Below are 25,581 nucleotides of genomic sequence, written 5' to 3'. Positions count from 1 at the left end.
ATAACCACAATGTCATCTGGAAATCGTAAATGGTTTAGGTACTCTCCATTCACATTGACTCCTTTGTGTGACCAGTCTAATCTCCTGAAAGCTTCCTCAAGGGCAGCAGTAAACAACTTCGGAGATATTGTGTCTCCTTGTCGGGCTCCTTTCTCAATTTTAAATTTGCTACTGTTTTTGCCTAGTCTAATAAAGCAGGTAGCATTCTCATATATTTTCTTCAAAATCATAATATATGGGGTATCATGCCTTGTCTTTCCAGTGCCCGAAACATTGCCTTATGCTGTATGGAGTCAAATGCCTTTTCGTAATCCACAAATATCAGGCATAATGGTGTTTTATATTCATTTACTTTCTCCATTAGCTGTGATATTACGTGAAGGTGATCCATAGTTGAGAATCCTGTCCTAAAGCCAGCTTACTCTTTCGGTTGATTCTCATCACGTATTCTTTCTAATCTGTTAGTAATGACCTTTGTGAACAACTTGTAGATGTGGGATAACAAACTAATTGGTCTATAATTTCCAACTTCTGATTTATCTCCTTTCTTATTCAGGAAAATTATGATTGCATTATTCCACTCCTTAGGCGTCACACTTATTCTAATGCATTTTGTGAATAGTCTTGCCAGCTTTTGTGTCATGTCTCTTCCTCCCAATTTAACAACTGTACAGTAACTTCATCTTCCCCCGGGGCTTTCTGATTCTTCATTTTCTTCAAAGCATGTTCTACCTCATCAGGAAGGATATCAGGTATGTTGCGTGTGTTACTAATTTGCAATCCATCTCCCCCACTGCTGGCATCATCCCCTCGCTCCTTGTATAATTCTCTATAGTAGTCTTCTGCTATTTGAATTATGCCATCTCTGCTATTTATAAGCACACCACTATTCTTCAGTTTCAGTATCATTTTTCTTTCTGTATTACTGCTCATGGCTGCTGATTTAAGTCCTTTGTTTTCCCTTAATGCTTGTTCTACTTTTCTTGTGTTAAATCTTCTTATGTCCTCTCTGAGTCCCTTTCTAATGGCTTTGCGTAACTCAGTATACTCAATTTTCTCTTTTTCAGTGTTTATCTTGCTCTTCATTTGTCATCTTTGGTTCATCATGACAAGTGTTTCTTGACAAATGTTTTCTTCTTTGGATTTCTTTTTACCTATAGATAGGTTTCTTGGGCTTTATCACTTTCAGAAAGTTGTAATATTCCTTGTTGATATCTTGGTCCTGAGCAGTCTGCAGAACCTCAAACTTGTTCTTAAGTTCCAGTATATACTGCTTTTTCTCCTCTTCTGTTATCTGAAAGACCTTTGTATTATTTACTCAAGTCAGTTTTTCCTTTCTTTTCTTACATCTATATCAAGTACTGCATATGGGTGGCAGTAATCCAAGAGAAATGTACCAACTGTGTGGTACTACACTCAGGGAGGTATAAATTGAAAAGTACCTGTGGGTAACTGTGCAGTCAGATATGAAGTTTTCTGAGCAGTTCAGACAGGCTGCCAGAGCAGGTCATGGGGTCTTGTCAATGATATACAAGAATTTTTCTAGCAGGGATAAGGAAGTGATTATCCCTTTGTACTAAACAATGGTCAGGCAAGACCACACCTTGAGTACTGCATACAGGTCTGTAGGCTTCATGTTAGGAAAGATGTAGAGCTGTTGGAACAAGTACAGAGAAGGGCAACGGGTTTGGTGAGTGGAACAAAGGGTTGGTGTTACCAAGAAAGGCTTTTAAGTTCTGCAAATTGCAGCTTTTTTTTTTTTTTTTTTTTTGGTAGTTGTTGGCGCATTGGCTTCTGTGGCCATAATGCACCTCCCAAGGTTTTTGCAGTACTTTGATCCAAGCTCGAGGTGGGATTCGAAACTGCGACCTTTGGGTTGCCAGGCAGGCACTTTACCCACCTGGCTAGCCTGGTTGGCAAATTGCAGCTTCTGGAGACTAGGCACCTGCAAGGTGATCTAATTGAGGTGTATAAGGATTTGAATGGTTTGAGAAAACTCAATGCTAATGGGATTCTTCCTCTTGCTCAGATTACTCACCTGAGGGGACATAAATTCAAATTGAGGAAAGACAATTGTAGAATAGATGTGTGGAAATTTGCCTTTAGCCAGGGGGCAGTTGACAGTTGGAGCAAACTTCCATCTGTTGTAGTGGAGGTCAACAACTTAAATAAGTTCTAGGCAGACCTGGACAAACATTTGGGGTGAATGGATGGGTGAAATGGGAGGTGTCTTTTTTTTTTTTTTTCTTTGACTGATGCTATATAAGCTTGCTTTCTTGCATCATATGCCTTTACTAATGCTAGTTTCAAATATTGTTGTGTCTAAGCCAAGTTCTATTTTTTGTCTTTAAAATGCAGATAAGTGGAGAGCACATTAGAAATGCTAATCTGCTCTTAACTTATCTTAGAAAATTTGGAAGCAGGGGCAGAACATACTCAATCCTCTAGCACAGTGGTGTCCAACCTATGGCCCGTGCAGAAAGTGAACTAAAACAGCATTTTAAATTTTATAAATTATTTCAAGAACCGTAAACATTTGATGCTAAAATAAGTGGAAATAAATGAATTTAAATGACTGTGGTACTTACTAATATGCCTTTACTAATGCTAGTTTCAAATATTGTTGTGTCTAAGCCAAGTTCTATTTTTTGTCTTTAAAATGCAGATAAGTGGAGAGCACATTAGAAATGCTAATCTGCTCTTAACTTATCTTAGAAAATTTGGAAGCAGGGGCAGAACATACTCAATCCTCTAGCACAGTGGTGTCCAACCTATGGCCCGTGCAGAAAGTGAACTAAAACAGCATTTTAAATTTTATAAATTATTTCAAGAACCGTAAACATTTGATGCTAAAATAAGTGGAAATAAATGAATTTAAATGACTGTGGTACTTGTTGCGGCGAATATGTGAGAGTGTTAAAGTTATGAAGCCACTTGTTGGTGTTGTGAATTTAATAAAAATAAAATTTTTTATTAAATATTTTTATTAAATAAAGTGAGTACAGGCATACCTCGCTTAACGTAACCTCTGATAACGAAGCTTCGATATAACGAAGTCGGCAATTTCAAGCCCCATTTAACATAAAAAAAAAATATTCCAGTTTAATCACCTGAAATCTAAACAAACTGAAGAAATTACGGAAACCTTTGGGGCTTCTTGTGGTTGGTTCGAGAAATTTAAAAAACGGGCCAGGATTCATAGTGTAAAATTAACAGGAGAAGCTGCAAATAAGTTTCCAGAAAAACTAAAGGAAACAATTGAACGTGAAAATTTTCCAAATTTGGTGTTCAGTGTTGATGAAAGCGGTTTGTTCTGGAAACGGCTACCAACAAAAAGCTTCATTTCTATTGAAGAAAAATCAGCTGCTGGGTTCAAAGCAGCCAGAGACTGTTTAATGTTACTCTTTGGATCAAATGCCTCTGGCGATTATAAATTAAAATTGTTATTAGTTTACCGTTCAGAAAATCCAAGGGCATTAAAAGGTAACATAAAAATGAATTTAACTGTAATATGGAAAGCAAATAGAAAAGCGTGGGTTACCAAGGAGTTATTTACTGATTGGTTTGTTAACCACTTTTGTCCTGAAGTAAAACGGTATTGTCAAAAAAACAACTTTGAAGAAAAAGCTCTTTTGTTGTTGCTCCAGGACATCCTACTGATCTTAACACGTTGGACACATGCATTCCTGTCAAAGTTGTGTTTCTTCCAGCAAACACAACTTCCCTGATTCAACCATTGGATCAGGGAGTAATAGCATCATTTAAAGCTTATTATCTGCGTCGAACATTAAGCAATTTAACTGAACTAGAGGATAAAGAGGAAATGACAGTTAAAACTTTTTGGAAAAACTACACCATTAAAAACGCAATTGAAAACATTGATAGTTCTTGGAAGAAGTCACTAAGAAATGCTTAAATCGAGTTTGGCGCAAAATATGGCCAGAAGTTGTACTAGAAGAAGAAAATAACATCATCCAAGAAATTAGAAATGAAGTTATCCATATGGCTCAATCAATAGGTTTCGAAAATGTCGATGAAGAGGATGTTAGAAATTTATTGAATGCAGAAGATGATGGTTTTTCAGTGGAAGATTTAGAAAACCTTGTTAGCAACGAAGACAAAGATAATGATGACGAAGTTAAAGAAGTTCCTGCCGAAAAAGTGTTAACAACCAAAGATTTAAAAAGGTGCTTAAATGAAAACGTTTTAAATTTTTTTAGTGAAAATGATCCTGATTTAGGAAGAAGTTTTATTGTTAAGCGATCAGTGTTAAATGCAATAACTCCGTATAGGCAATTGTTAAATGAAAGAGAAAAAGAGCATAAACAATCAACTTTAGACTCGTATTTTAAAATGTGGTTTCACTTTGTATGTAAGTTGACTGTTTATTTAATAAAACTTTTCTTTGTTCGAAAAAAAAGCTTTTCATTTTCTTTACGTAGGAACGTATCCCTATTCTGGCCATAGTATTTTTACCTCTGAAAACGAAGTTTCGCTTAACGAAGTAATTTCGTGGAATGCATCCTATTCGTTATTCGAGGTATGCCTGTATATGATTTTATGTTTGCATTTTATAATGCAGTATGATAGTTCTAGCATTATCAAATTATTATTTTTTAAATTTTAGTTAAATTTGAGTGGATTTCGGATATCAATAAGGCTTACTGTATTTTGCAGTTTTATTTATACAGTGACATTTTAAATACAGAAGTAGTAAAATTTTATAAGTTGAATATTCACTAATTACAAGTGATTGTCATCTCCCTTTAAGTTATCAAGTCTACTGTACACAAACACATGCATGCAGGGTGGTTGGAAAATCACTCCCTATTTTTAATGTTGTGATACTTGACTGGTATTATACACAAAGTCATCATCTGTTCAACATTTTGTAGAACATCATGTTCAACATCATCTGTTCAACATTTTGTAATTTAATGCCATTTAGTATGCAGCCAATGTGCCACAGTTCAATGTATCCACTACCATTTTCACAAGCCTTGTGTAATTGGATGGCTATATTGTCCAAAGGGAATGAAAGAAAGTTGAGGTACAGATAAAATCATCAGATGGTTTCCTTCAACTTGTCAATATTCATTTGTTTTTTTGCTATTAATATTTTCCCTTTTCCAACCATACAAGGAGTCCACTTGGTGAAACCAGGACTCCTAGCTGGACACTATTGGTCTATGTCTGTTTATCCATCCATTGGGAAAAGTGATAGGCAGCCAGTTGTTCACAAGAATGGAGACTTGAGATGGGGGTTCCACCCTGCATACAGAGAAGTTGTGAATTTTGCCGATTTCTTATATATATATGAGGAAAAACAAATATGCCAAGATATAGATATACAGCATGTCAAGATATCTTTCAGCATTCATCATACTACATGACTTTGTCTGATGCTGGCTCTTTTCAACTGCTTCCTTGGAGTCACACAGGCCCCAGTATTGGCTATTGTGTTCGTTGGCATATCCTCACACATGAAAATCACTTCGTCTGATCACAGGGGCAGGCCAGTTTCTCCATCCACTCAGGCATATCGCTCATAAACTCAACCTTCTGCCACAGTCTTCCTGACAGTTTCTGGATGTAAAGCAGCTGCCAAGTTCTCCATTTCAGTCCTTTCATTATAATATTCTGCAGAGCATGATATTTTATTAAGTTTCACATACATTTCCTTAAGAATTTTTGGGGCATCTTCCAAATGCCTCTTCAACTGCCTGAGCATTTCCTGTGAGTGCCTCCTGCTGAGTTTAGTATCAATGACTGCTCTTGTTGTCATTAATTTTCTGTTATGTCCCTTAATAGTTGTTGGGCCAATGTCTCATGTCATCTGTATATCACATTTTTACACATCTACCATAGAACTCTACGCTTCATATCTTGCAGCAACTTGGCTTCTTCCATTTATGCTCAGTTTATTTGTCATTCCTTATCTGGAATGAAAGAAAAGTTAACATTGTATATTGAATGACATAAAAATTTAATGATATAAAATTGAATGAAATTGTACATAAATTATTTTTGAACAAGATGTGATAGAAATTATCCCTTTAAGGTCCACGCGTGTGCACAAATAGTTGCTGTGGTGTTGTGTTTGTGCTCCTGCAAATGTATGCTAGAATGAATGATTCAAGATGAATCTGTTCCAATATTTTGATACACTCTGAGTTCAGCGAGTGTTGCTCTTCACATCTCTGAAGAAAGAAGTATTCGAGAGATAGTTTTCAAGCGATAGCAACCGAAATTTATGTTCCGCTTCAACAAGATATCTCATATAGTTTCTACAGGCAGCCACGAAGCTGGGAAGTTTTCAGTGTAAGGATTACTATTTTGCAGGTTAACCAAGGTCAGTCACTTTACTATTTTTTTCAGATAATAGCGTGCAAGGTCACCTGTCATTGTTCTTACAAAGAGGACCATGCCTTTCAAAAGACTCCTGATTAATCTCCAGTGGTGTGACCATACTTAGAACAGTACTGTGTGTAGTTAAAATTAGAACTGTTCTAAGCTTATCTCTAGAATCTCACTTAATCCTTTGAATGTATTTTAAAGAATTCTAAAGTATCTCAACTATAATTCTCTGATAAGTTTACTGTAAAATTAGTTCAGATAGCAATAATATTGTTTTGAATATTGCATATTTTATATTTTGCATTTTAAATTTTCATTTAAAAAGAAATTTATTGTTTTTACTGTTAATTACAATGGCTCTGCAAGTGCAAATTATTTTCCATATGTGTAAAAAGAAATGCAAACACTTCCTTCAATGCAATGCGGAATGTAGGCTTGTGTACTGCATAAAATGCATAGATTTGTCAACGGTAAACTGGAAAAAGATTTCACAGGCAGCTATTGACACGTTGAAGGATTCCTTGTTGCATAAACTACCAACTCTACAGGCAGACGAAGAAAAAGCAGATGAAAAATGAAAATAACTCACGATCGACACCAAAGGATCTTTTAAGACTTTCCGACGGTGAACCTCCAATGATTCACCTGGCCCTCACTGTCAAATGGCACTCAACAGAATGGGCTATCCGAGGACATGTCTCATGACGTGGCATCAGAGCAGACATATTGCTCCTTCTCTCACCTTCTTAACCAAAGTCTCACAAATTGAAAAGCCAAATGAGATGACCACTAAAATGATTAGTGATCCTATAGCAGAAGCTACTTACGCATCTATTGTAAAGCAACCTCCATATCCTCCAGTTACTAGTCAATCTCAGAAAGCGTGTAAATATGGCAATTGATCTGTCAGTCCGCTCCTAGAAGATGTCATTTCCTCCAGGAGGCAGGCAAATCACATCGGAGGACAACGGAATCAATCTGCCTCTAATCAGACAGGAAGACATCGACATCCCCCTGCTGTTGTAGGAACAGCTACCAACTCTTCAATCCGAGCAGTCCCCAGAACTAAAAGTTCAACCAAAGGGTATTTTCATCTAGCGACTCGAACCCCAACTGTGTGGTACAGAAGTAGAGCAGCATATCAGAACTCAATCGCAGATAGAAGTGAAAGTAATAAAAATGAATTCCAAACATGATTTGTACAGCTCTTTCTATATTCAGTGTCAACAAACAGACTCTGATCTATTGCTAAAGGAACACTGTTGGCCTGAGGGAGCCATTATTCGGCATTTCTATGGATGCCCCCTCTTCCTGGTACTAGGTCATCAGCCAGTGACTTAGCTATTGAAACTAGTCAACGGGAATGAGAATTCATGCATTTTTCAGATATTCTGGAATCCCGATTGGGAAGAACCTCAATAAATGATTCATCTATCTCTTCATCCTACCACAATTTGAATGACTCTAACTCCTGTGAAAACATCTTTCTGCCCTGTCACTTGCCAACAATTAAATCAAATAACTCTTTTTATTCATATAAAAAAATATGGCGAAGGTAAAGAAAGCCTGCACGAGAAGCATGCGAAAGTTCAATGAAATTTACCAGTAAAAATACTTTGCCGTAACGGCATTTGTATTGTTGCTCGCTCGGTAAACAGATGGTAGGCGTTATCGGTCAGGAGTAGAAATTGAATCCCATGGGAGATTGAAACCCTCCCGAAGGGGAGAGGGTAACCTGACCTTTTTTCTTTAGAATCACTGGTGGACTAGTGGATAATTTGTTTATTAAGAATATGATTCTGTTCGTGATTCAATTAGTGATTCTAAATAAAAAAGGTCAGGTTACCCCCCTCCACTTCGGGAGGGTTTCAATCTCCCATGGGATTCAACTTCTACTCCAGACTGATAACACCCACTGTCTGTTTACCGAGCGAGCAACAATACAAATGCCGTTACGCCAAAGTACTTTTACCAGTAAATTTCATTGAAATTTTGCGTGCTTCTTGCGCAGGCTTTCTTTACCTTAGCCAAAAATATTTTATATGAATGCTCGCAGTCTTGTAAAACATAATGATGAAATCCTTGCTGAACTGACATCATGGAATCTCCATCCAGACCTGATGGTTTTTACCGAGACCTGGTTCTCTCCTGAAGTTTCAATCCGATTTCAAGACTATGATCTCTTTCACAGTTGCAGATGTGAATCTAAAGGGGGTGGAGTTGCTATTTATGTTCACAATCATCTGCGATGCTCTGCCTTTCCTATCTCAAATCTGCCTGATCAAGCTTGTGAAATCACTTTTATCCCGCATTGCCTCTCTGGTGATTGGGTGTCTATACCGACCTCCCTCAGCTTCAGTCAACAGCTTCTTTGTAATTCTTGACAATATTCTATCTCACTTCACAAGCAAATCCCTTAGTCTTCTGCTGATGGGAGACTTCAATATTAACATACTTCAAAGCTCTTCCTCTCAAGTGAAAGACCTCCTAGATGTCATTTCTTCCAATAGTTTCTCTCTTCTGACTGATGGAAATATCCCGACTAGAATGGGAGAGTCCCACAATTCGCTTCTTGACTTCACAATTGGGGAATGCTCACTAACCCATGCAGTACTGGATGATGCAACTATTTCTGATCATCGCCCCATCCTAATGGTAATTGAAAATGATGCATTTGTGGAAGAGATCATGCTCATCTGTCACTCCAGGCTCTCTCAATAAGCTCTGTTATGACCTCCAGCAGTCTTCGTGGGATGGGGTACTTGCTACAGATGATCCTGAAATTGCGACGAACGTTTTCTTTGAGCATATCCTAAATAGTTACAAAAAATGTGCATCATATATTAGAAGCCCAGGGAATAAAAAGACCACTAGTCCAAGACGGAAATTATGCTGATTCATCTCAAACAAAATTTGTAACATGCTAAAGAAAAGGGACAAACTTGAAAGAATTGCTAGAGCAACACTAAGGCATATAAAAACAAATACACAATGTACAGAAACAAAGTCACCGACAGTATTTGGTCAGAGAAAAGGAAATATTATAGTTCCCAACTTAAAGGCATCATTACAAGCAGGGAAAAGTGGACAAGCTGCTACCTGGAAGGAAAACGAAATCACACAGCTACGTTGGAGATGTAGTTGAGAACGAGGTACTCATTTCAGATGACTAGGAAAAAGCCACAGCCTTCTGTAATCATTTTATCTCAAGTGTGAATAAACTTTTTAAAGACAAATTCGACTCTAGAGATAATGCAATGAGAGAATCTGTCAAGACTCAATGAGGAGCTCTTTTTTTCTCGCTCCACTCTTGGATCAAGAGATTTTAGAAGCAGGACATCAATTAAAAGTAAAGGGAGTCCCTTGCTTTGATTAAATATCTCCTGATCTGCTGAAGAAGATCCTTAACTCAATTCTAACAGCACTGAAGTATATTTACAATCCTTCCTTTCAATCTGGTAAATTCCTGTCTCGATTCAAAAAAGCAGTCATTGTTCCTGTTCCTAAGGGGAAACACTGCAATTCTATCAACAATTTTCGTCCAGCTCTACTCTCAATTTTTGCAAAATTATTCGAAAAAAATCTTCACAGCAGACTCATGGGCTTCCTAGAAGTCAATTAGCTTATCCATCAACAACAGTATGTTTATCGTTCAAAAAGATTCACTGACCTGGCAATTGTTGACTTCTGCTCTAGCTAGACTTATCTAAAGCTTTTGACTGCATAAATCATAAAATCCTACTCACAAGCTCAACAATCTTGGCTTGAGAGGAAAAATTAACCTTCTCCTTGAAGACTACCTTACTGATCGGCCATTTGTTGTCAAAACAAACCAGTCTTTTTCAGACTTTCTTATTTCTCCAGGGGAATATGCTCACTTCTCGGACGTATCCTATTTGTTCTTTACATTAATGAATTTCTCTCTCTTCTTCCATCATCTTCCCAGCTAGTAGTGTATGCTGATGACATTTCCATTCTAATCACTGATAAAGACCCTAACCAGCTTAAACGCAAAATCTCTGCCTTGCTCTCTGTAATGCATAGTTGGCTTCAAAAGAATCAGCTTATATTAAACCCAGAAAAATCCAAATATATGGTGTTTAGGACGAAAAATAAACCATTAAATAATGATTTGAAAATAACATACAAAGGGTGAATGATACCAAGTTTCTAGGAATCTGGCTAGACAATAAGCTGAGTTGGGATAAAAAAATGATCACTTTAAGAAAGAAGACTTCATCACTAGCAGGAATACTTGTCTGAGCCTCTGCCTGGATTCCTCCTTCCCTTCTCAGACTAGTATTCCTTTCCTTAATACAGCCTCACCACACATATGGAATCATCTCATGGGGTACTACCTGTCAAGAAAACCTTGCGAGAATCAATTCAATTTTCAATTGATGTGTTCATTCAATATTAGGCCTTCCCTGGAATGCATCGGTGACTTCGAGATATAAGGAAGCAAGACTCTTAAGCATCTACCAACCTACAAAAAGCTGAGGCGGTCTTTGTCTACAATGCTTTGAAACACCAAATTTTCCTCCAATCTTCAGATCCTTTTTTATAACAATAAAAGAAGAAGAAATAACATATAATTTAAGAAATGAAGCAAACCTGAAGGTTCTGCTTTTCAGAAAAGCCATAGGTCAGAAAAATATAAAATACAGAGCTGCAAAAATCTGGAATAATCTTCCTGAAAATATCAAAAATGCCATATCACTAAACCAGTTCAAGAAGCTCCAAACTGAACATATCACCATGGATGTCTGATCTAAATCACCTTCCACTCAACTCCTGAACTTTGCATTCCACAATGCATACCAGTTTGGAAATTATGTAAAAAAGGTTGGAGGAATAGCTGTCAAAAAGCTTTTAACACTCTAGGCAATTATTTCATCATATTTTTCTTTCATACTTCTTATTGTAAAAGTATTCACAACGAAATTATAAGTACTGCTGTAAACCACGTGACATATGTGGTTGGTTTTCGAAGGTCTCTGTAATGGAATGTAGAAACATGTCCAATTTATTTATGATTTATCTGTTGAATAACGCCTGTGCAATTTCAGATCTGTTTTTATTGTTATCTTTTTCAAAGGGAACACCCCCTAAAAAGCCATTGGCTTATGTGTTCTCCCTCCCTTCTTGCTGTTTTCTCCCAACAATTGTAACACAAAATAGGGATAAATAAATTATCAAAATTATCAGGAAGAATAATGGCCAAAAATATATCGTAGAATATTATTATTATTAGCCATATGGTGCAAGGAAGCCTGAGGCTTATGCTGCACCAGCCAAAAAAAAAAAATCCCACCCACATTACCCTGAGAGAGAGAGAGAGAGAGAGAAACAGAAATAGAAGGGAATCACCAAGAAAGCAAGAAAGAGAAGAATGATGATATCCAGCTCAGGACCCTGGGTTTGCCAAGTCCATACTCACCAGATGTGAGCCCCTGGTGTATATACTAGGCTAAAAGTTATTTAAAAGAGAAGAACAAACAGAACAACAATAAAAGAAGCTTGATAGAAATTGCATTCATTCATTGTATACACAATAATTATTTGTAAAATTGGAAGTATTTGTATCCTGATTGCACAATAATATTAACTATTGTTCAAACTGTTTAAAAAAGTGTACAAGATCTCAAAAGAATCATTCATACCTAGAACACTTGAGTTGATCTGGTTTAGCACCATCCAGTTCTGGCACTAAAGATTGTAATATATTATAATAGTCCTGAGTTTTGAAGGTATTAGCCATTACAAGTCCATTCATTTCAACCTATAATATAAATCTTAGCACATCATCTAATAAAATACATAAATGTTTTAAATTTCCATTTATTATATTTATATATACATTTTTAATACTATATAAAATCACAACTAAATATACATGTACAGAGTTTTCCAATTAACATACAACCCAGTCTGCAAATAATAATTAAAATGCAGAGAGCAAGAGAGGCCATTTCATTGTTTTTATGACCAATGTTTTTATTTGTTTTCAGTAAAAATGTTTTGCAACACAAAAAGTTTTTATTAAAACCAAATATAATTTAATTAAAACTCTACAAACTTCAAAAGAACTTACAACTTTTTGCAATTCTATTAAAACTGTATGATTTTTATGGTCATTCATTCTCCGTTTGGTAAAAATGCTGTATAGTGCAGGGAAGAGTTGTCTTATTTGGTAAAAGTCTATTCAGATATTCATTACTGAATGTTTCTTAGCACCACAAAAATGATTTTGACAGAAGGTAATATTCTAAAATAGCTATGTGCTTGGTGGTCACGGGTAATATTCTAAAATAGCTATGTATTTAGTGGTCACGGGCTCGAACCCCGGTCTAATCAAGAAGCATGTGCTACGCACTGCTGCTCCTGCCCATCCGGCTACGGAGGCACAACCCACATCACACTAATAAATATTTTAGTGTTCCTCAAATATTACTACTGTCACAACAAAAGTGCCTTCTGCCACCAGTGTAAAAATATTTCACTCTGTACCTGATGAGATTACATGATTTTGTCATAGTCACATTCGTACACACCACTTATAACAAGGAGAAAAACAACAGACAGTGCAAGGTCACTCATTAAGCTTCTCTAACATAGCATTAGTATGGAGTGGGAAGCCAAGTGAGTGACCTTAAACTGCTTTTTGTTTTTTTCCCTGATATAACAAATGCATTACGTGATAAATGGATAACACATTCACTGTATATAATATACAGTGAATGAAATCAATATTCATTTATAATATATAATAAATGAATATTGATTCAATTACTGTACACAGTATTATATTATACAGTATATTACACTTAACAGCATATTAAGTTTTATAAAATAAAAAGTAGTTTAATTAAAAAATTTTTTAAAAAAAGTTGTATAACTGTTCTAAAAATCTAATTCTTCAACTGGAATTTAGGTTACTTTGGGACACCAAAAGCAGTTACTTAAAAATATTATTTAGAAATTTAATTAATCATAACAGCAGCTCTAACTTAATTTTTAAAGACAGGAGTGCAGAATGGAACAATAATGGACATTGGAAATATCTTATCTTTTATTCTTCAAATACGAGTTTCAATTTGAAACTGAGATTGTTTGTTATTTGGTTTTTAGGAGCATTAGCAACTAAGGCCATATTGCTCCGGGGATATGCGGTGGTCATTCCCTGACCTTACCGCATCCTCCGTATTTAGTGGTCACGGGCTCGAACCCCGGTCTAATCAAGAAGCATGTGCTACGCACTGCTGCTCCTGCCCATCCGGCTACGGAGGCACCAATTTAAACTGAGAGGGCCCAAAAATTGCTTAATTCAAAATAAAGGAGTTTGAAGTATACCTCTCTTCCCAAACCAAGGTTGAGATATCTTACAAATTCAAATGTATGGTATATCATCCTTGTTTAGTATAACAATACAAATAAGAAAATTCGGCGAAGGTAATTAAAGCCTGCACAAGAAGCATGCAAAAGTTCAATGAAATTTACCGGTAAAAGTACTTTGCCGTAACGGCATTTGTATTGGGTATTGGTATTGGTGTTTAAGGGCACAAGGGCAGCTAAGGCCAAAATGTGCCAGGTCCTATATTATTATCCTAAAGTAATATAATGGGTTCCATTTTGGCATCAGAGGAATTCATATATATGTATTTGCTTCAGAAAGGTATAGAGTGTAGCTAGGTTAGCACTATTACAAATCATGTGGTTAAGCGATAACGGTTCTTGCAGTTGTGATTGAGAGTGGAAAGTACTTCTGAAATGGGAATAGTGAGGGCAATCTAAAAGTATATGCTTGACTGTAAGCGGTAGTGTACAATGCATGCATAGAGGTGGGTCATTCCCCACGAGTAGAAACATATGGGTTAGGTGCGTATATTCAATCCTTAGCATTTGTATTGTTGCTCGCTCAGTAAACGTACAGTGGGTATTATCGGTCAGGAGTAGAAATTGAATCCCATGGAAGATTGAAACCTTCCCGAAGTGGAGGGGGTAACCGGACCTTTTTTCTTTAAAATCACTGGTGAACTAGTGGCTAAATTGTTTATTAAGAAAAAAAAAAAGGCAAAGGAAGCCCACATGAGAAGCACGGCAAACTTCGAAAAAGTTTACTGGTGAAACTACATTACGAACATTTTTTACGATGTCAGAACTTCCAATATGACTCTGTGATTCAATTAGTTAATTCAATTAGTGATTCTAAAGAAAAAAGGTCAGGTTACCCCCCTCCACTTCGGGAGGGTTTCAAGCTCTCATGGGATTCAACTTCTACTCCAGACCGATAACACCTACCGTCTGTTTACCGAGCAGGCAACAATACAAATGCCATTATGGCAAAGTTTCATCGAACTTTTGCGTGCTTCTCATGCAGGCTTTCTTTACCTTAGCCGAAAATTCTTTAAACAAAATTATGAAATTTCACATTTTTAAAGTGCATTTATGCCTGTAAACATTACTGAAAATGTGAAAAGATGAATAAAGGTGAAATTAAACTAGAACAGCAATTTTCTCCTTAGAATAAGGAGGATGATTTTAGTGCATTTTTATGCCCTGATTAAGAAAATGTTAATGAAAAATGTTTAGTTGTTTGCCATATTTCTGGAAAAAACATTTGGGATTTCTTTTAAAAAAAGTTAAAAAAAAAAGTTATATTTCACAAAGATATGGCTTAGAAAGTATAAGCATGCAGCTATTAGTTAATGTAATGCCAAACATAACTAAAACATAACTGTTTTGGGATATAACTTAAGGATTTAATTTTTGTTTTGAATTTTATTGAATTAAATCGGAATCATGACTCTGACCAGAGCAGCAAAGCAAAAGGCTCAAGCTAATGGGAGTGCTGTGGTTCAGGGGAGAACTGAGGGGGGCAGTTGCCCTCTGAATCACAGTCTATTAAAATGCACTGTTTGCTTGATGTTTGCGGAGCAGTCGGGTACGGGACATGATACTGCCAAGGGGGATGTCTTTGTGTGTGCACGATGTAAGGAGTGCAAGGAAATCAGGCGACAACTCAGCGTTGTTATGGGCCTTTATGAGAGCTTGAAGGACAGGGTGGATGCCCTCGAAGGTAATAAATTGAGGGGCCCATCAAGCTCTCAGCTGCCCACATCAACGCCAGAGCTTGCACTTGGTCATCAGGCAACACAGAAGCAGCCCCCTAGGCAGAATGCGCTGGTCCCACAGGAACTAGTAGTTGTTGGTGACTCTATTGTCAGGGAAACGGGGAACATACTTTGTAAAAAGGATAGGTGGAATAGGACCAGGGTATGTCTGCCAGGGGCAAAGGTTGATGACGTTGTAGAGCGGATATCATCTTTTAAGGGCACAAAAGGTGATATAGTTGTACATGTTGGCACTAATGATATTAAGAGTAGGAGACCGGCGGAATTACTTAGCAAGTACAGGTCACTGTTGAAAAAAAGCTGTGAATTAGGGTTGAACTTGAAAGTGTCTGCAATTCTGCCCAGACACGATAGGAGGGAGTATATGATGAGAGCCTTGTCGATCAATTCGGCCCTGGAGGGATTGTGCAAGGCTCAAGGGGTAGAATTTTTTTCAGCCTGGACTGTACTTGTTAACAGGAGAGATTGCTTCTACAGGGATGGGATACACTTAAATAGAAAGGGTGCAAGAATTTTTGCTGATGCTGTCGAGGCAGTGTTAGGTGGGTCGGAAAACTGCTAGTTGGGGGGGGATACAAGGACTAATAGATTAACAGTAGCCAGTGACAGAGGTGGAAGTGATTCTTGCACTGCTTCTATTGAAATGAGCAGAAGTCTGAAAAACAAGATGCAGGATATTTCAGAGACTGCTGGTAGTCATTGCGGTACAAGTAAACACATGGGTTGTGTTAGAGTAGCTAAGAATAGAAACAGGTGCATGTATACCTGCGTGTACACCAATGCTAGGAGTTTGGTAAATAAATTTGATGAATTTGAGGTATTGCTCAAAACATCAAAGGCAGATATTGTTGGGATATCAGAGACATGGTGTCACACAGATATAAGTAATGCGGAACTGGAATTTGGGGAATACAATGTGTATAGAAAGGATAGACAGGACAGGAGGGGAGGAGGGGTTATGCTATTAATTAAGAAACACATAAAGTCCAAGGAAGTGAAGCCAGTCGACATCGATGGACAGGGCAGTGTCGAGTCAGTTTGGTGTGACATAAGCATAGGAAAATCAAAATTGAGAGTAGGAGTGTGCTATAGGCCTAATGACTCTGATGAGTATAATAAGATATTGTACAGGGAAATAGAGTGGGCCAGTAAATCAGAGAGTCTTATAATGGGGGACTTTAATTTCCCAGATATTGACTGGAATTTGTGGATTGGTCACTCGCACACTAGCAAGGCTTTTGTGGATTTATTGGATGATTGTTTTCTACATCAGCATGTTCGTGAGGCAACAAGAGGGAGCAATACTCTTGATCTGATTATCAGTAGTGATTCTTCATGCATTAAGAACCTGCAGATAAATGAACCACTAGGTGGCAGTGATCACAGTGTGTTGAAGTGGGATTTACTCAAAGAGGTAACTACCATCAGAGGTAAAGGGAAGGGTTTTTGTTTTCGTAAAGGCGACTATGATGGTCTGAGACAGTATTTAAATTCTATACAGTGGGACCAACTGATGATGTTACCAACAGCAAACTCAAAATGGGAAGCATTCAAGGAACTAATCTTGGAGGCTACCAGGCTTTACATACCAACTAAGAAATATTGTTCAAGGTTTAGGCCTAAATGGTTGTCAGATGAACTAATGAGACATGTGGCAGAGAAGAAAAATGCATGGGATACATACAAATTAATGGGTGACATGGAAGCCTATGATAGATATAAGTTGATCTGTAACCAAGTCACAAAGGAGATTAGGCAGGCAAAGGCAGACTATGAAAAATCCTTGGCAAAGGATGCAAAGAAAAACAGAAAAGAGTTCTTTACATACTTGAACTCGAAAAGGAAAGGGATGAATCAGATTGGTCCACTGGATATTGATGGTTCAACAGTTGAGGATCCTGCTCAGGTGGCTAACAATCTAAACGAGTATTTTGCATCTACATTCACGCATGAGGAGTTATTCAGGAAGGAGAATGATGTAGGTAAAGTAAACATTGGCAGTGAGCTGGATGATTTTGTAATAACTGAGAGGAAAGTGGAGGAGAGATTGTTGAGGATAAACATAAAAAAGGCACCTGGGGTGGATGGGATCTATCCAGTTATATTAAAGGAGGCAGCAAAGGAAGTATGCAAACCCCTAGCCATAATTATGAGAGCTTCTTTGGACTCAGGGGAGGTACCCATAGACTGGAGATGTGCAAATGTAACCCCAATTCATAAAGGAGGATCAAAGGCTGACACAAGTAATTATAGACCTGTTAGTTTAACTTCTGTTCCAGGTAAATTAATGGAGGCACTGGTTAAAGAAGCACTGCAGGATCATCTAGACAAGAATTCAGTTATAGCTCAGACGCAGCATGGTTTTGTTAAGGGCAGGTCTTGCCTGACCAATTGATTGGATACTATGATGTAGTCACAAAAGAACTGGATGCAGGGAATAACTTTGATATTATATATTTGGATCTTAGAAAGGCTTTTGATACTGTTGCACATGGAAGACTGCTGCACAAATTGGAGCAGTGTGGCATTGGAGGCAAATTGCTGCTATGGATAAGGGGATGGTTGAGTGGCAGAAGACAGAGAGTGGTAATCAATGGACACTGCTCAACGTGGACTAATGTTATTAGTGGAGTTCCTCAAGGTTCAGTGTTGGGTCCGTTGTTGTTTTCGGTGTTTATGAATGATATTGATGATGGGATATCAAGTTTAATGTCCAAGTTTGCAGATGATACAAAGGTTAGCAGGGTCGTTAAGGACAATACTGACGCTATGCTGCTGCAACAGGATCTGGAAAGGTTGAACAGATGGGCTGAGAGGTGGCAAATGAGGTTTAACATCGACAAATGTAAAGTGCTGCATATGGGAAACAGTAACCCCAGAGCAACGTATCAGCTCTGCGGTACTACACTGACAGTGGTGGAGAATGAAAAGGACCTGGGGGTAATTGTGCAGGCAGATATGAAGTTCTCTGAGCAGTGCAGACGAGCTGCAAGAGTAGCTCATGGTGTCTTGTCAAGGATATACAGGAATTTTTCTAGCAGGGATAAGGAGGTGATTATTCCCTTGTATAAGGCAATGGTAAGGCCACATCTTGAGTACTGTATACAGGTCTGGAGGCCTCATTTCAAGAAGGATGTAGAGCTGCTGGAACGGGTACAGAGAAGGGCAACAAGATTAGTAAATGGAACAAAGGGTTGCTCTTACGAAGAAAGGCTTAAGTTTTGCAAATTACAGAGTTTGGAAACTAGGCACCGGCGAGGTGATCTGATAGAGGTGTATAAGGCTTTGAATGGTTTGAGCATGCTCAATGCCAATGGGATTCTTCATCTTTCTCAGAATAATCATCTCAGAGGGCATAAATTCAAATTGAGGAAGGACGGATGTCGGATAGATGTGCGGAAATTTGCCTTTGGCCAGCGGGTGGTTGGTTGGTGGAACCGACTTCCATCACTTGTTGTTGAAGTTGATAGCCTAAACAAATTTAAAGCTCAACTGGACAGGTATTTCGAACGAACGGAGGGGTGAAATGGGAGTGGGTTTTTTTTTTTTTTTTTTGGCTGATGCTGAATAAGCTTGCTTTCTTGCATCATATGCCTCTGCTAATGCTAATGCTAATGCTAATGCTAAACTATTTATCTGAAGATTGTCATGTCATGCATTGATTGGTTGAAAAATTCCCTCACATCCAACCAGCTATCTTATAGCTTTCTTACTGCCCATTGTACATTAGTTTTAATTTTTATTCAGTTGTTCTCTGGTGCAGAACAAGTAACTATTTAACATTACACATAATGCCTTGAAAGTAACTGATAATCTTCATTTATTTTGTTAAGTGTGCAGGGAATTTACTTTTAAATCCCAAAAGAAAGTGTTTACCATTGAATAAAAAAAAAGCATATTTTGGAAGCAAAGTTGGAGATCAAAAAAAAAAAATGGTGGACTCTCCACATATTTGGTCCATGTCATAGGTTGGTGGGAGGCTGGTCAATGAAGGTTCACATTCATCAATGCCATTTCCATTCAGATGGTATGGGAATTTAACTTATATATCTGAATTTTCTTCAAAGCTGAACCATACCATACAGTAGCTAAACTTGCTACTTTTATTAAAACAATACCCTATTATCAGTACTTACCAACACCTCAGCCATCTGAGAAATGGACCACAAAGGGTCTACAAAAACTCTTATGATAAAACTGCTTTCCCACCACACACACACTCAAATTTTGGAATATAATATAAGTGGTGCACTTAAATCAGTCTTTAAATGACATTACCTTATGAAAATAACATATTGATTATATATACTAACTTCATTTTTCTATTTTAAATGTCACTTTTCACCCATCTGAAAAAAAGCTCCAAAGTTAGATCAAAGGAATTCTTAATAAACACTTTTTTGTAGACTGTAGTTAGCTGATCTTTGGTAGAGGTATAGTTTTTCCTCCCACATAAGTTCAAAGGTCTAATAATATATGCAGTTGTCAAAATTATACACTGAGTGGACAGAAATCACAAGTACCTACCTAGTAACAGGTAGGCCCACCTTTCACCCAGATAAGGGCAGTCACAAAGCGAGGCATTGAGTCCACGAAAGCATTCTACAGGTATTTCCATCCATGCCTGTTGCATGGCTGTCCATAACCCCATCGTATTCCTGGGTGGAAGATCCAAAGCTCGAATGGACCTTTCCACAGCATCCCAAAGATGCTCCATAGAGGTTCATGTCTGATGAATGGGGAGGCCATTCCATGGTGGTAAAATCTGCAGAATGCTCTTTGAACCATGTTCTAGTCACCATGGCTCTGTGGGGAGGTGCATTGTCCTGCTAGAAGAGTCCATTGCCCTGTGGGTGCACAATGACCGTGAAGGGTCTGCAAGGACGGACACGTAACCTGGACCATTCAGAGATGTGTCTAGATGTACCAGAGGTCCTAACGTGTGCCATTTGAACATGCTCTAGACCATTACTGACCATCCACCTGCTCAAACAGTTCCTTGTTGACATGACGGGTGCATAGCTTCGTGCAGTTTCTGCTGGATAAGCACCCTCCCATCCACTTGAAATGGGACTCATCGGACAGGAGAACCATCTCCAATCATCCAAGATCCAGTACTGATGTTCTTTTTCCCAGTTGAGGCACAGAGTCCTGTGTCGTGGTGTTAGCAATGGGACTCTGGTGGGTTGGCAGCTTCCATAACCTATTGTGGCTAATGTTCACCTGATGGTCTTGGTGGAGATGTTTCTGGCACCTCCCTTGTCGAAGTCAGTGGTGATTTGTGCCACCATCGCTATCTGGTTGGCTGAAGCAATGCGATAAAGATTTTGATCCTCACATTCATCCACCACCTTTCGCCGCCCACAGCGCTGTCCACGATGAGATGTTATTCCAGAAATGGCATATTCCCGATACACTCTTGATATGATACTGTCGAATGGAGATAGTGCAATTTCTGTACCACTGCCTAGATAGAGTGACCCATGTGTCGGAAACCCACTATCATTCCTCTTTCAAAGTCGGTTATCTCACAATGTTTATTCACACTGACATCGAATTACCGTCTACGCGAATGCAGTGTACCTATATACCTGCCAAGCAGTAGGTTCATCCACTAGTGATAGGAGTGACAGCATTGCATTGCCCAGGAACCAGGCATCCCATGAATTCTGTCCTTTCAGTGTATACTGATGCTATATAGCAATTAGTTGCTTTGGTATTAATCTTAAATAACCCAACTGAACTCAGACTGAAATTTGCAAAATGCAGAATAGAGCATTATCTGGAAAAACTTGACACATATGATTCCTATATATCTTATTCTAGCATTCAATCAGGAAGAAGCCAATCCAATAAGAGTTGGAATCCAAGGAAAGGACAGTACATATAATAAAGAGAGAAGATCCTCTAAAACATAAGTTGTATCCCCTGGATTTATACATTTAAAAACAGAAAATAAAGTTCATATTTTTAATTTTAATCATGGTGTTAGTATAATAATAATAATATTTTAGGGCAGAAAGCCTCAAACTATGCAAAATTCAAACTACAACATTGGTTATTGCATTTGCATCATTACTACATTATTTTAGAATTTTTTTTAGACAAACTGAAGTTTGTGCATTAACAAACTTTGGTTTTGTACAGTATGCAGTAATGATGCAAATGCACTAACCAATGTCATAATCATGGCATTACTGTAATTCAGTACCGATTAGTACAAGAAATTAGTTCCAGATGTGATTTAAAAATATTTTTGAAAACAGTTTGTTCTCAGAAAAAAAATTTGGTGATAAAATCCATCTTGCAAAGAATCATTTTTCATTATATTATTTAATTTAATTAATGAATTAAATCTTGGTTGCATTAGAGAAAATCATATATATATATATATAATGATCCAAATTCCAAACCAAAACAAATATGTATTTACTTTTTTTAAGCAGTGAGCAATTTCTTGAGCTTGATAGGCAGGATTCAAAGTTACCTGTAATAAACAAAACAGGTTAATATTAAAATATATAATTCATTTTCATGGAGTCTTAACAAATAAAATCGTTTTCTTTTTAAATGAGAACCACTAGATTAAAATTTTGTGTTGACATGTTCTTTGTGTGACATAGTCTGACAATGGTGTTCAGCAGGACTGATATCCTCAGCTAAGCAACATAGTGATTGGGAAAACATAAGCCATAATTGGGAAAACATAAGCCATAATTAGACACATAAATCCTGTACCACTGCATTAGATCACTCATGAGTACAGTACAGCAGCAATTACTTTAAATCAGGTGTAAATAAACTACAGCTGCAATCAATTTGAAGTCAATCCCAGGTGTAATATGGCTGGCTCCTATTACTTGTACTGTTGGAACAGTGGTTGGCTATACTGATCAAAACTAGGTAAAAAGCCAACTTTTTTTAGAATGCAAAAAAGAAAAAAATAATAATTCTGCATCAATTTTTTCCACACAACCTCTAGAAAGAAGAACAAGGAACATCAGGGAAAGATTGTTTTGGAAATATATATGCCTTAAATTCACACAAGTTGAAGTTGGAAGTTCACAACTGGAAGTTGATAGCTTAAATAAATTCAAGACAGAACTAGACAAACATTTGGAATGAATGGATCAGTGAAATGGGAAGAGGGTTTTTTTTTTTTTTTTTTTTTTTTTTTGGCTGATGCTGTATAAGCTTGCTTTCTTGTATCATATGCCTCTACTAATGCTAAGTCCTATTATTAACATGAAGTGACGTTTGTGCAATAAGGTAAACTGCATAAATTTATCTACTTAAGAGAAACCTAGCAACAGAAAGGATCCTTGGCTCCAAGCACCCCAATAAACATCCGTGCAGTGCATTAACTGTCACCCTAAACATTAATCTCTTCAAATGAATGATGTACATAATAGTTGTCAAACTCAAATAGGAATGGAGGCCACTAAACCTTATATGAGGATCGGTGCGGGCCGCATATTGACTTGACTTAAAAACGAATTGGTTTTCAATATTTATATGTATTTATATTTGTTTGTTTGTTTGTTATTTGGTTTTTAGGAGCATTAGCAACTAAGGCCATATTGCCCCGGGAATATGTGGTGGTCATTCCCTGACCTTTCCGCATCCTCCGTATTTGGTGGTGACGGGCTTGAACCCCGGTCTAATCAAGAAGAGTGTGCTACGCACTGCTGCTCCTTCCCACCTGGCTACGGAGGCGGCCGTATTTATATTTATCGTTAACACATACATGCATACAAATTAGATAGGAAATATAGATAAAAAGAAACAATTTTATGTTTTAATATCGAATAGATTCAAAATCACTACAAAAGATATCACAACAAAGAGATTCAAAATTAATTTAATATCATTTGCTAGAAACTTGGCATCTTTTGTGCTAAGTTTCTATTTTATCAATATCATATTCTAATTTATTTCTATTTTATCATATTGATAAACAAGTAATATAAAAAAAAAATTTTACAGTCAATTCCTACTTAGGTCAACAAAGAAAAATTTTATTTTAGTTACTTTTTATTAAATAATTACAATTAATATAAATATGTATATACATATGACAGAATCACAATATTAAGTGGCAAAATAGAAAGCGAATTTCCTTGCAATTTTCCATTTTCCTTTCTATATATGGTGTTGAACTATTATTTTTATTCACATGTTTCATTTTCCATTTTGTTCCCTCCTTGACTCAGACTAGAACCCAGAATGAAAAAGAATCTGAAAAAGAAATTTTTTTCCAGCGATCTACACGTTTCGCCACTGACAGTATTTATTCCTAAATTTATATCCTGCTAAATATCTTATATAAGAGAAATTTTTTTCTCCCATATAAAACTAAAATTAATTAATTAAATTTAATTAATGAATTAATATTTGAAAAAACTGTATTAACATCAAGTGTCATCCACTACAAGTTTAAAAAAATGTATTTGAACTTGAGTGGATGAATAAAAAGTATTTTATTAATGATTGAAAATTTGAACAAGATATATAAATATATATAGGGAGAGTGTGAACTGGTGTGCCTCCGTAGCCAGGTGGGAAGGAGCAGCAGTGCGTAGCACACGCTTCTTGATTAAACCGGGGTTTGAGCCCGTCACCACCAAATACGGAGGATGCGGAAAGGTCAGTGAATGACCGCCGCATATCCCCGGAGCAATATGGCCTTAGTTGCTAATGCTCCTAAAAACCAAATAACAATAACAGAGTGTGAACTAATAGTAGGAATTGAAATAGAAACTATTTTATCAATATCAGGTAAAAGCTTTTGTGATAATGCAGTTTTCAGTACGGATGATAAGTGCTCACTTGTTAATCTCATCCTATGTGAAGTTTTAATTATCTTCAAGAGTGAAAATAACTGCTCGCAAAGGTGTGTACTACCAAACATAGCTAAGATTCTTGCGGCAAACATGCGCATTTCATCAAAATGTCTTGGCAAATAAGAACAAAAGATAACATTCTGTGAGGGGAACAGCAGTCAGAAAGGGGGAAGTGCTGCCTTACCTACTTAACACGTTGACTATCAAGGCTTATTTGGGTAAATAGGTCTCCGACGCTAATTTGAGTTAGGCATGTTAAATTATTCAAAACCCAAATTATAATATATATTCATCACCGAAACTCATAAAAAAAAGCTTGTTGTAAAAAAAAGCTTCACAAATTATCTCGTAGTTGCCGTATGTAAAAGAAAATTCTTTGCGGCAGCCAACTATGAGTTAACTCGATTAACTCAGATGTGTTGTAACTCGCAGAATTCGATGAATAAGTCAGCACTGTGCATAAATCGGCAGTAGTGACACAGATTTTGTCGTGTACATTGTATTTAGTACTTTTAAGTTTTTTTTTTTTTTTTTTACAAAAAAAAAGTACTAAAACACGGATAAGAAGAGACCACTGACCAAAGAAGAGCTTGAGCTCTATACTAATATGAGTGACTAGGAATTTGAAGAGCTTTTTGATGAGCCATACAGTTCCGGTTCCGATAGTGACAATTATGAACCTTCTGACGATTCAAGTGGGATAGTGAAGATGAAGCCAGCTCCCAGCCTTAAGATAATCCTTATTCTCCGCAAGCAAGTATGTCATCATTTGTGGAATGAAATAGCACAAGATCCTCCACAATTTATTTTTGAAGAAAAAGTTGGTTTGAAAATGGACACAACAGCAACAGAATTTAGTCTAGAAAAATTGGTAGGCCTATATTTTTAGGAAGAGTTTCTTACATTATTAGTTGAACAAGCTAATTTATACGCTTTGCAAGAAATTGAAAAATGTGAACAATTGTGAAAATCTGTCAGGTCATCAAGATGGAAGGGCACTGACATCTCAGAAATGAAAGTGTTTCTTGGACTTTTGTTACAAATGGGTCCTTGTTCTTTTCCTTCAATAAAGCATTACTGGAGTACAAGTGCATTCTACAATGTTGTTTTGGCAACCATTTATGAGTCGAAATAGATTCCAGCTGATATGACGATATTTTCACTTTGCAGCTAATTCATTACAATCTGCTGACAGGCTATCTGAATCATTTCAATAATGTTATGTGCAATAAAAACATCTGTACTGA

The 25,581-nt window shown here is 37.1% G+C and overlaps 1 protein-coding gene across 4 annotated transcripts in view; it reads right to left on the bottom strand.

The window, feature by feature from the left end:
- The window catches only part of LOC150079651 (medium-chain acyl-CoA ligase ACSF2, mitochondrial-like), a 180,548-nt gene that overhangs the window by 81,879 nt on the left and 73,088 nt on the right, over positions 1–25,581 (bottom strand). For 2 of the 4 annotated variants that reach the window (XM_090383698.1, XM_090383699.1), the window contains exons 4-5: positions 21,925–21,978; positions 12,021–12,139 (exon numbers count right to left, since the gene is read on the bottom strand). In XM_090383698.1, the coding sequence (XP_090239824.1) occupies positions 12,021–12,139; positions 21,925–21,978 (173 nt within the window). The remainder of the gene's footprint in view (positions 1–12,020; positions 12,140–21,924; positions 21,979–25,581) is intronic. The other 2 variants (XM_090383701.1, XM_090383700.1) reach the window with 1 other exon arrangement.

Source organism: Mastigoproctus giganteus, chromosome 10, assembly GCF_048544385.1.
Source record: "Mastigoproctus giganteus isolate SK-2022 chromosome 10, ASM4854438v1, whole genome shotgun sequence".
Taxonomy (NCBI): domain Eukaryota; kingdom Metazoa; phylum Arthropoda; class Arachnida; order Uropygi; family Thelyphonidae; genus Mastigoproctus; species Mastigoproctus giganteus.
This window is presented reverse-complemented; position numbering and strand designations above follow the sequence as displayed.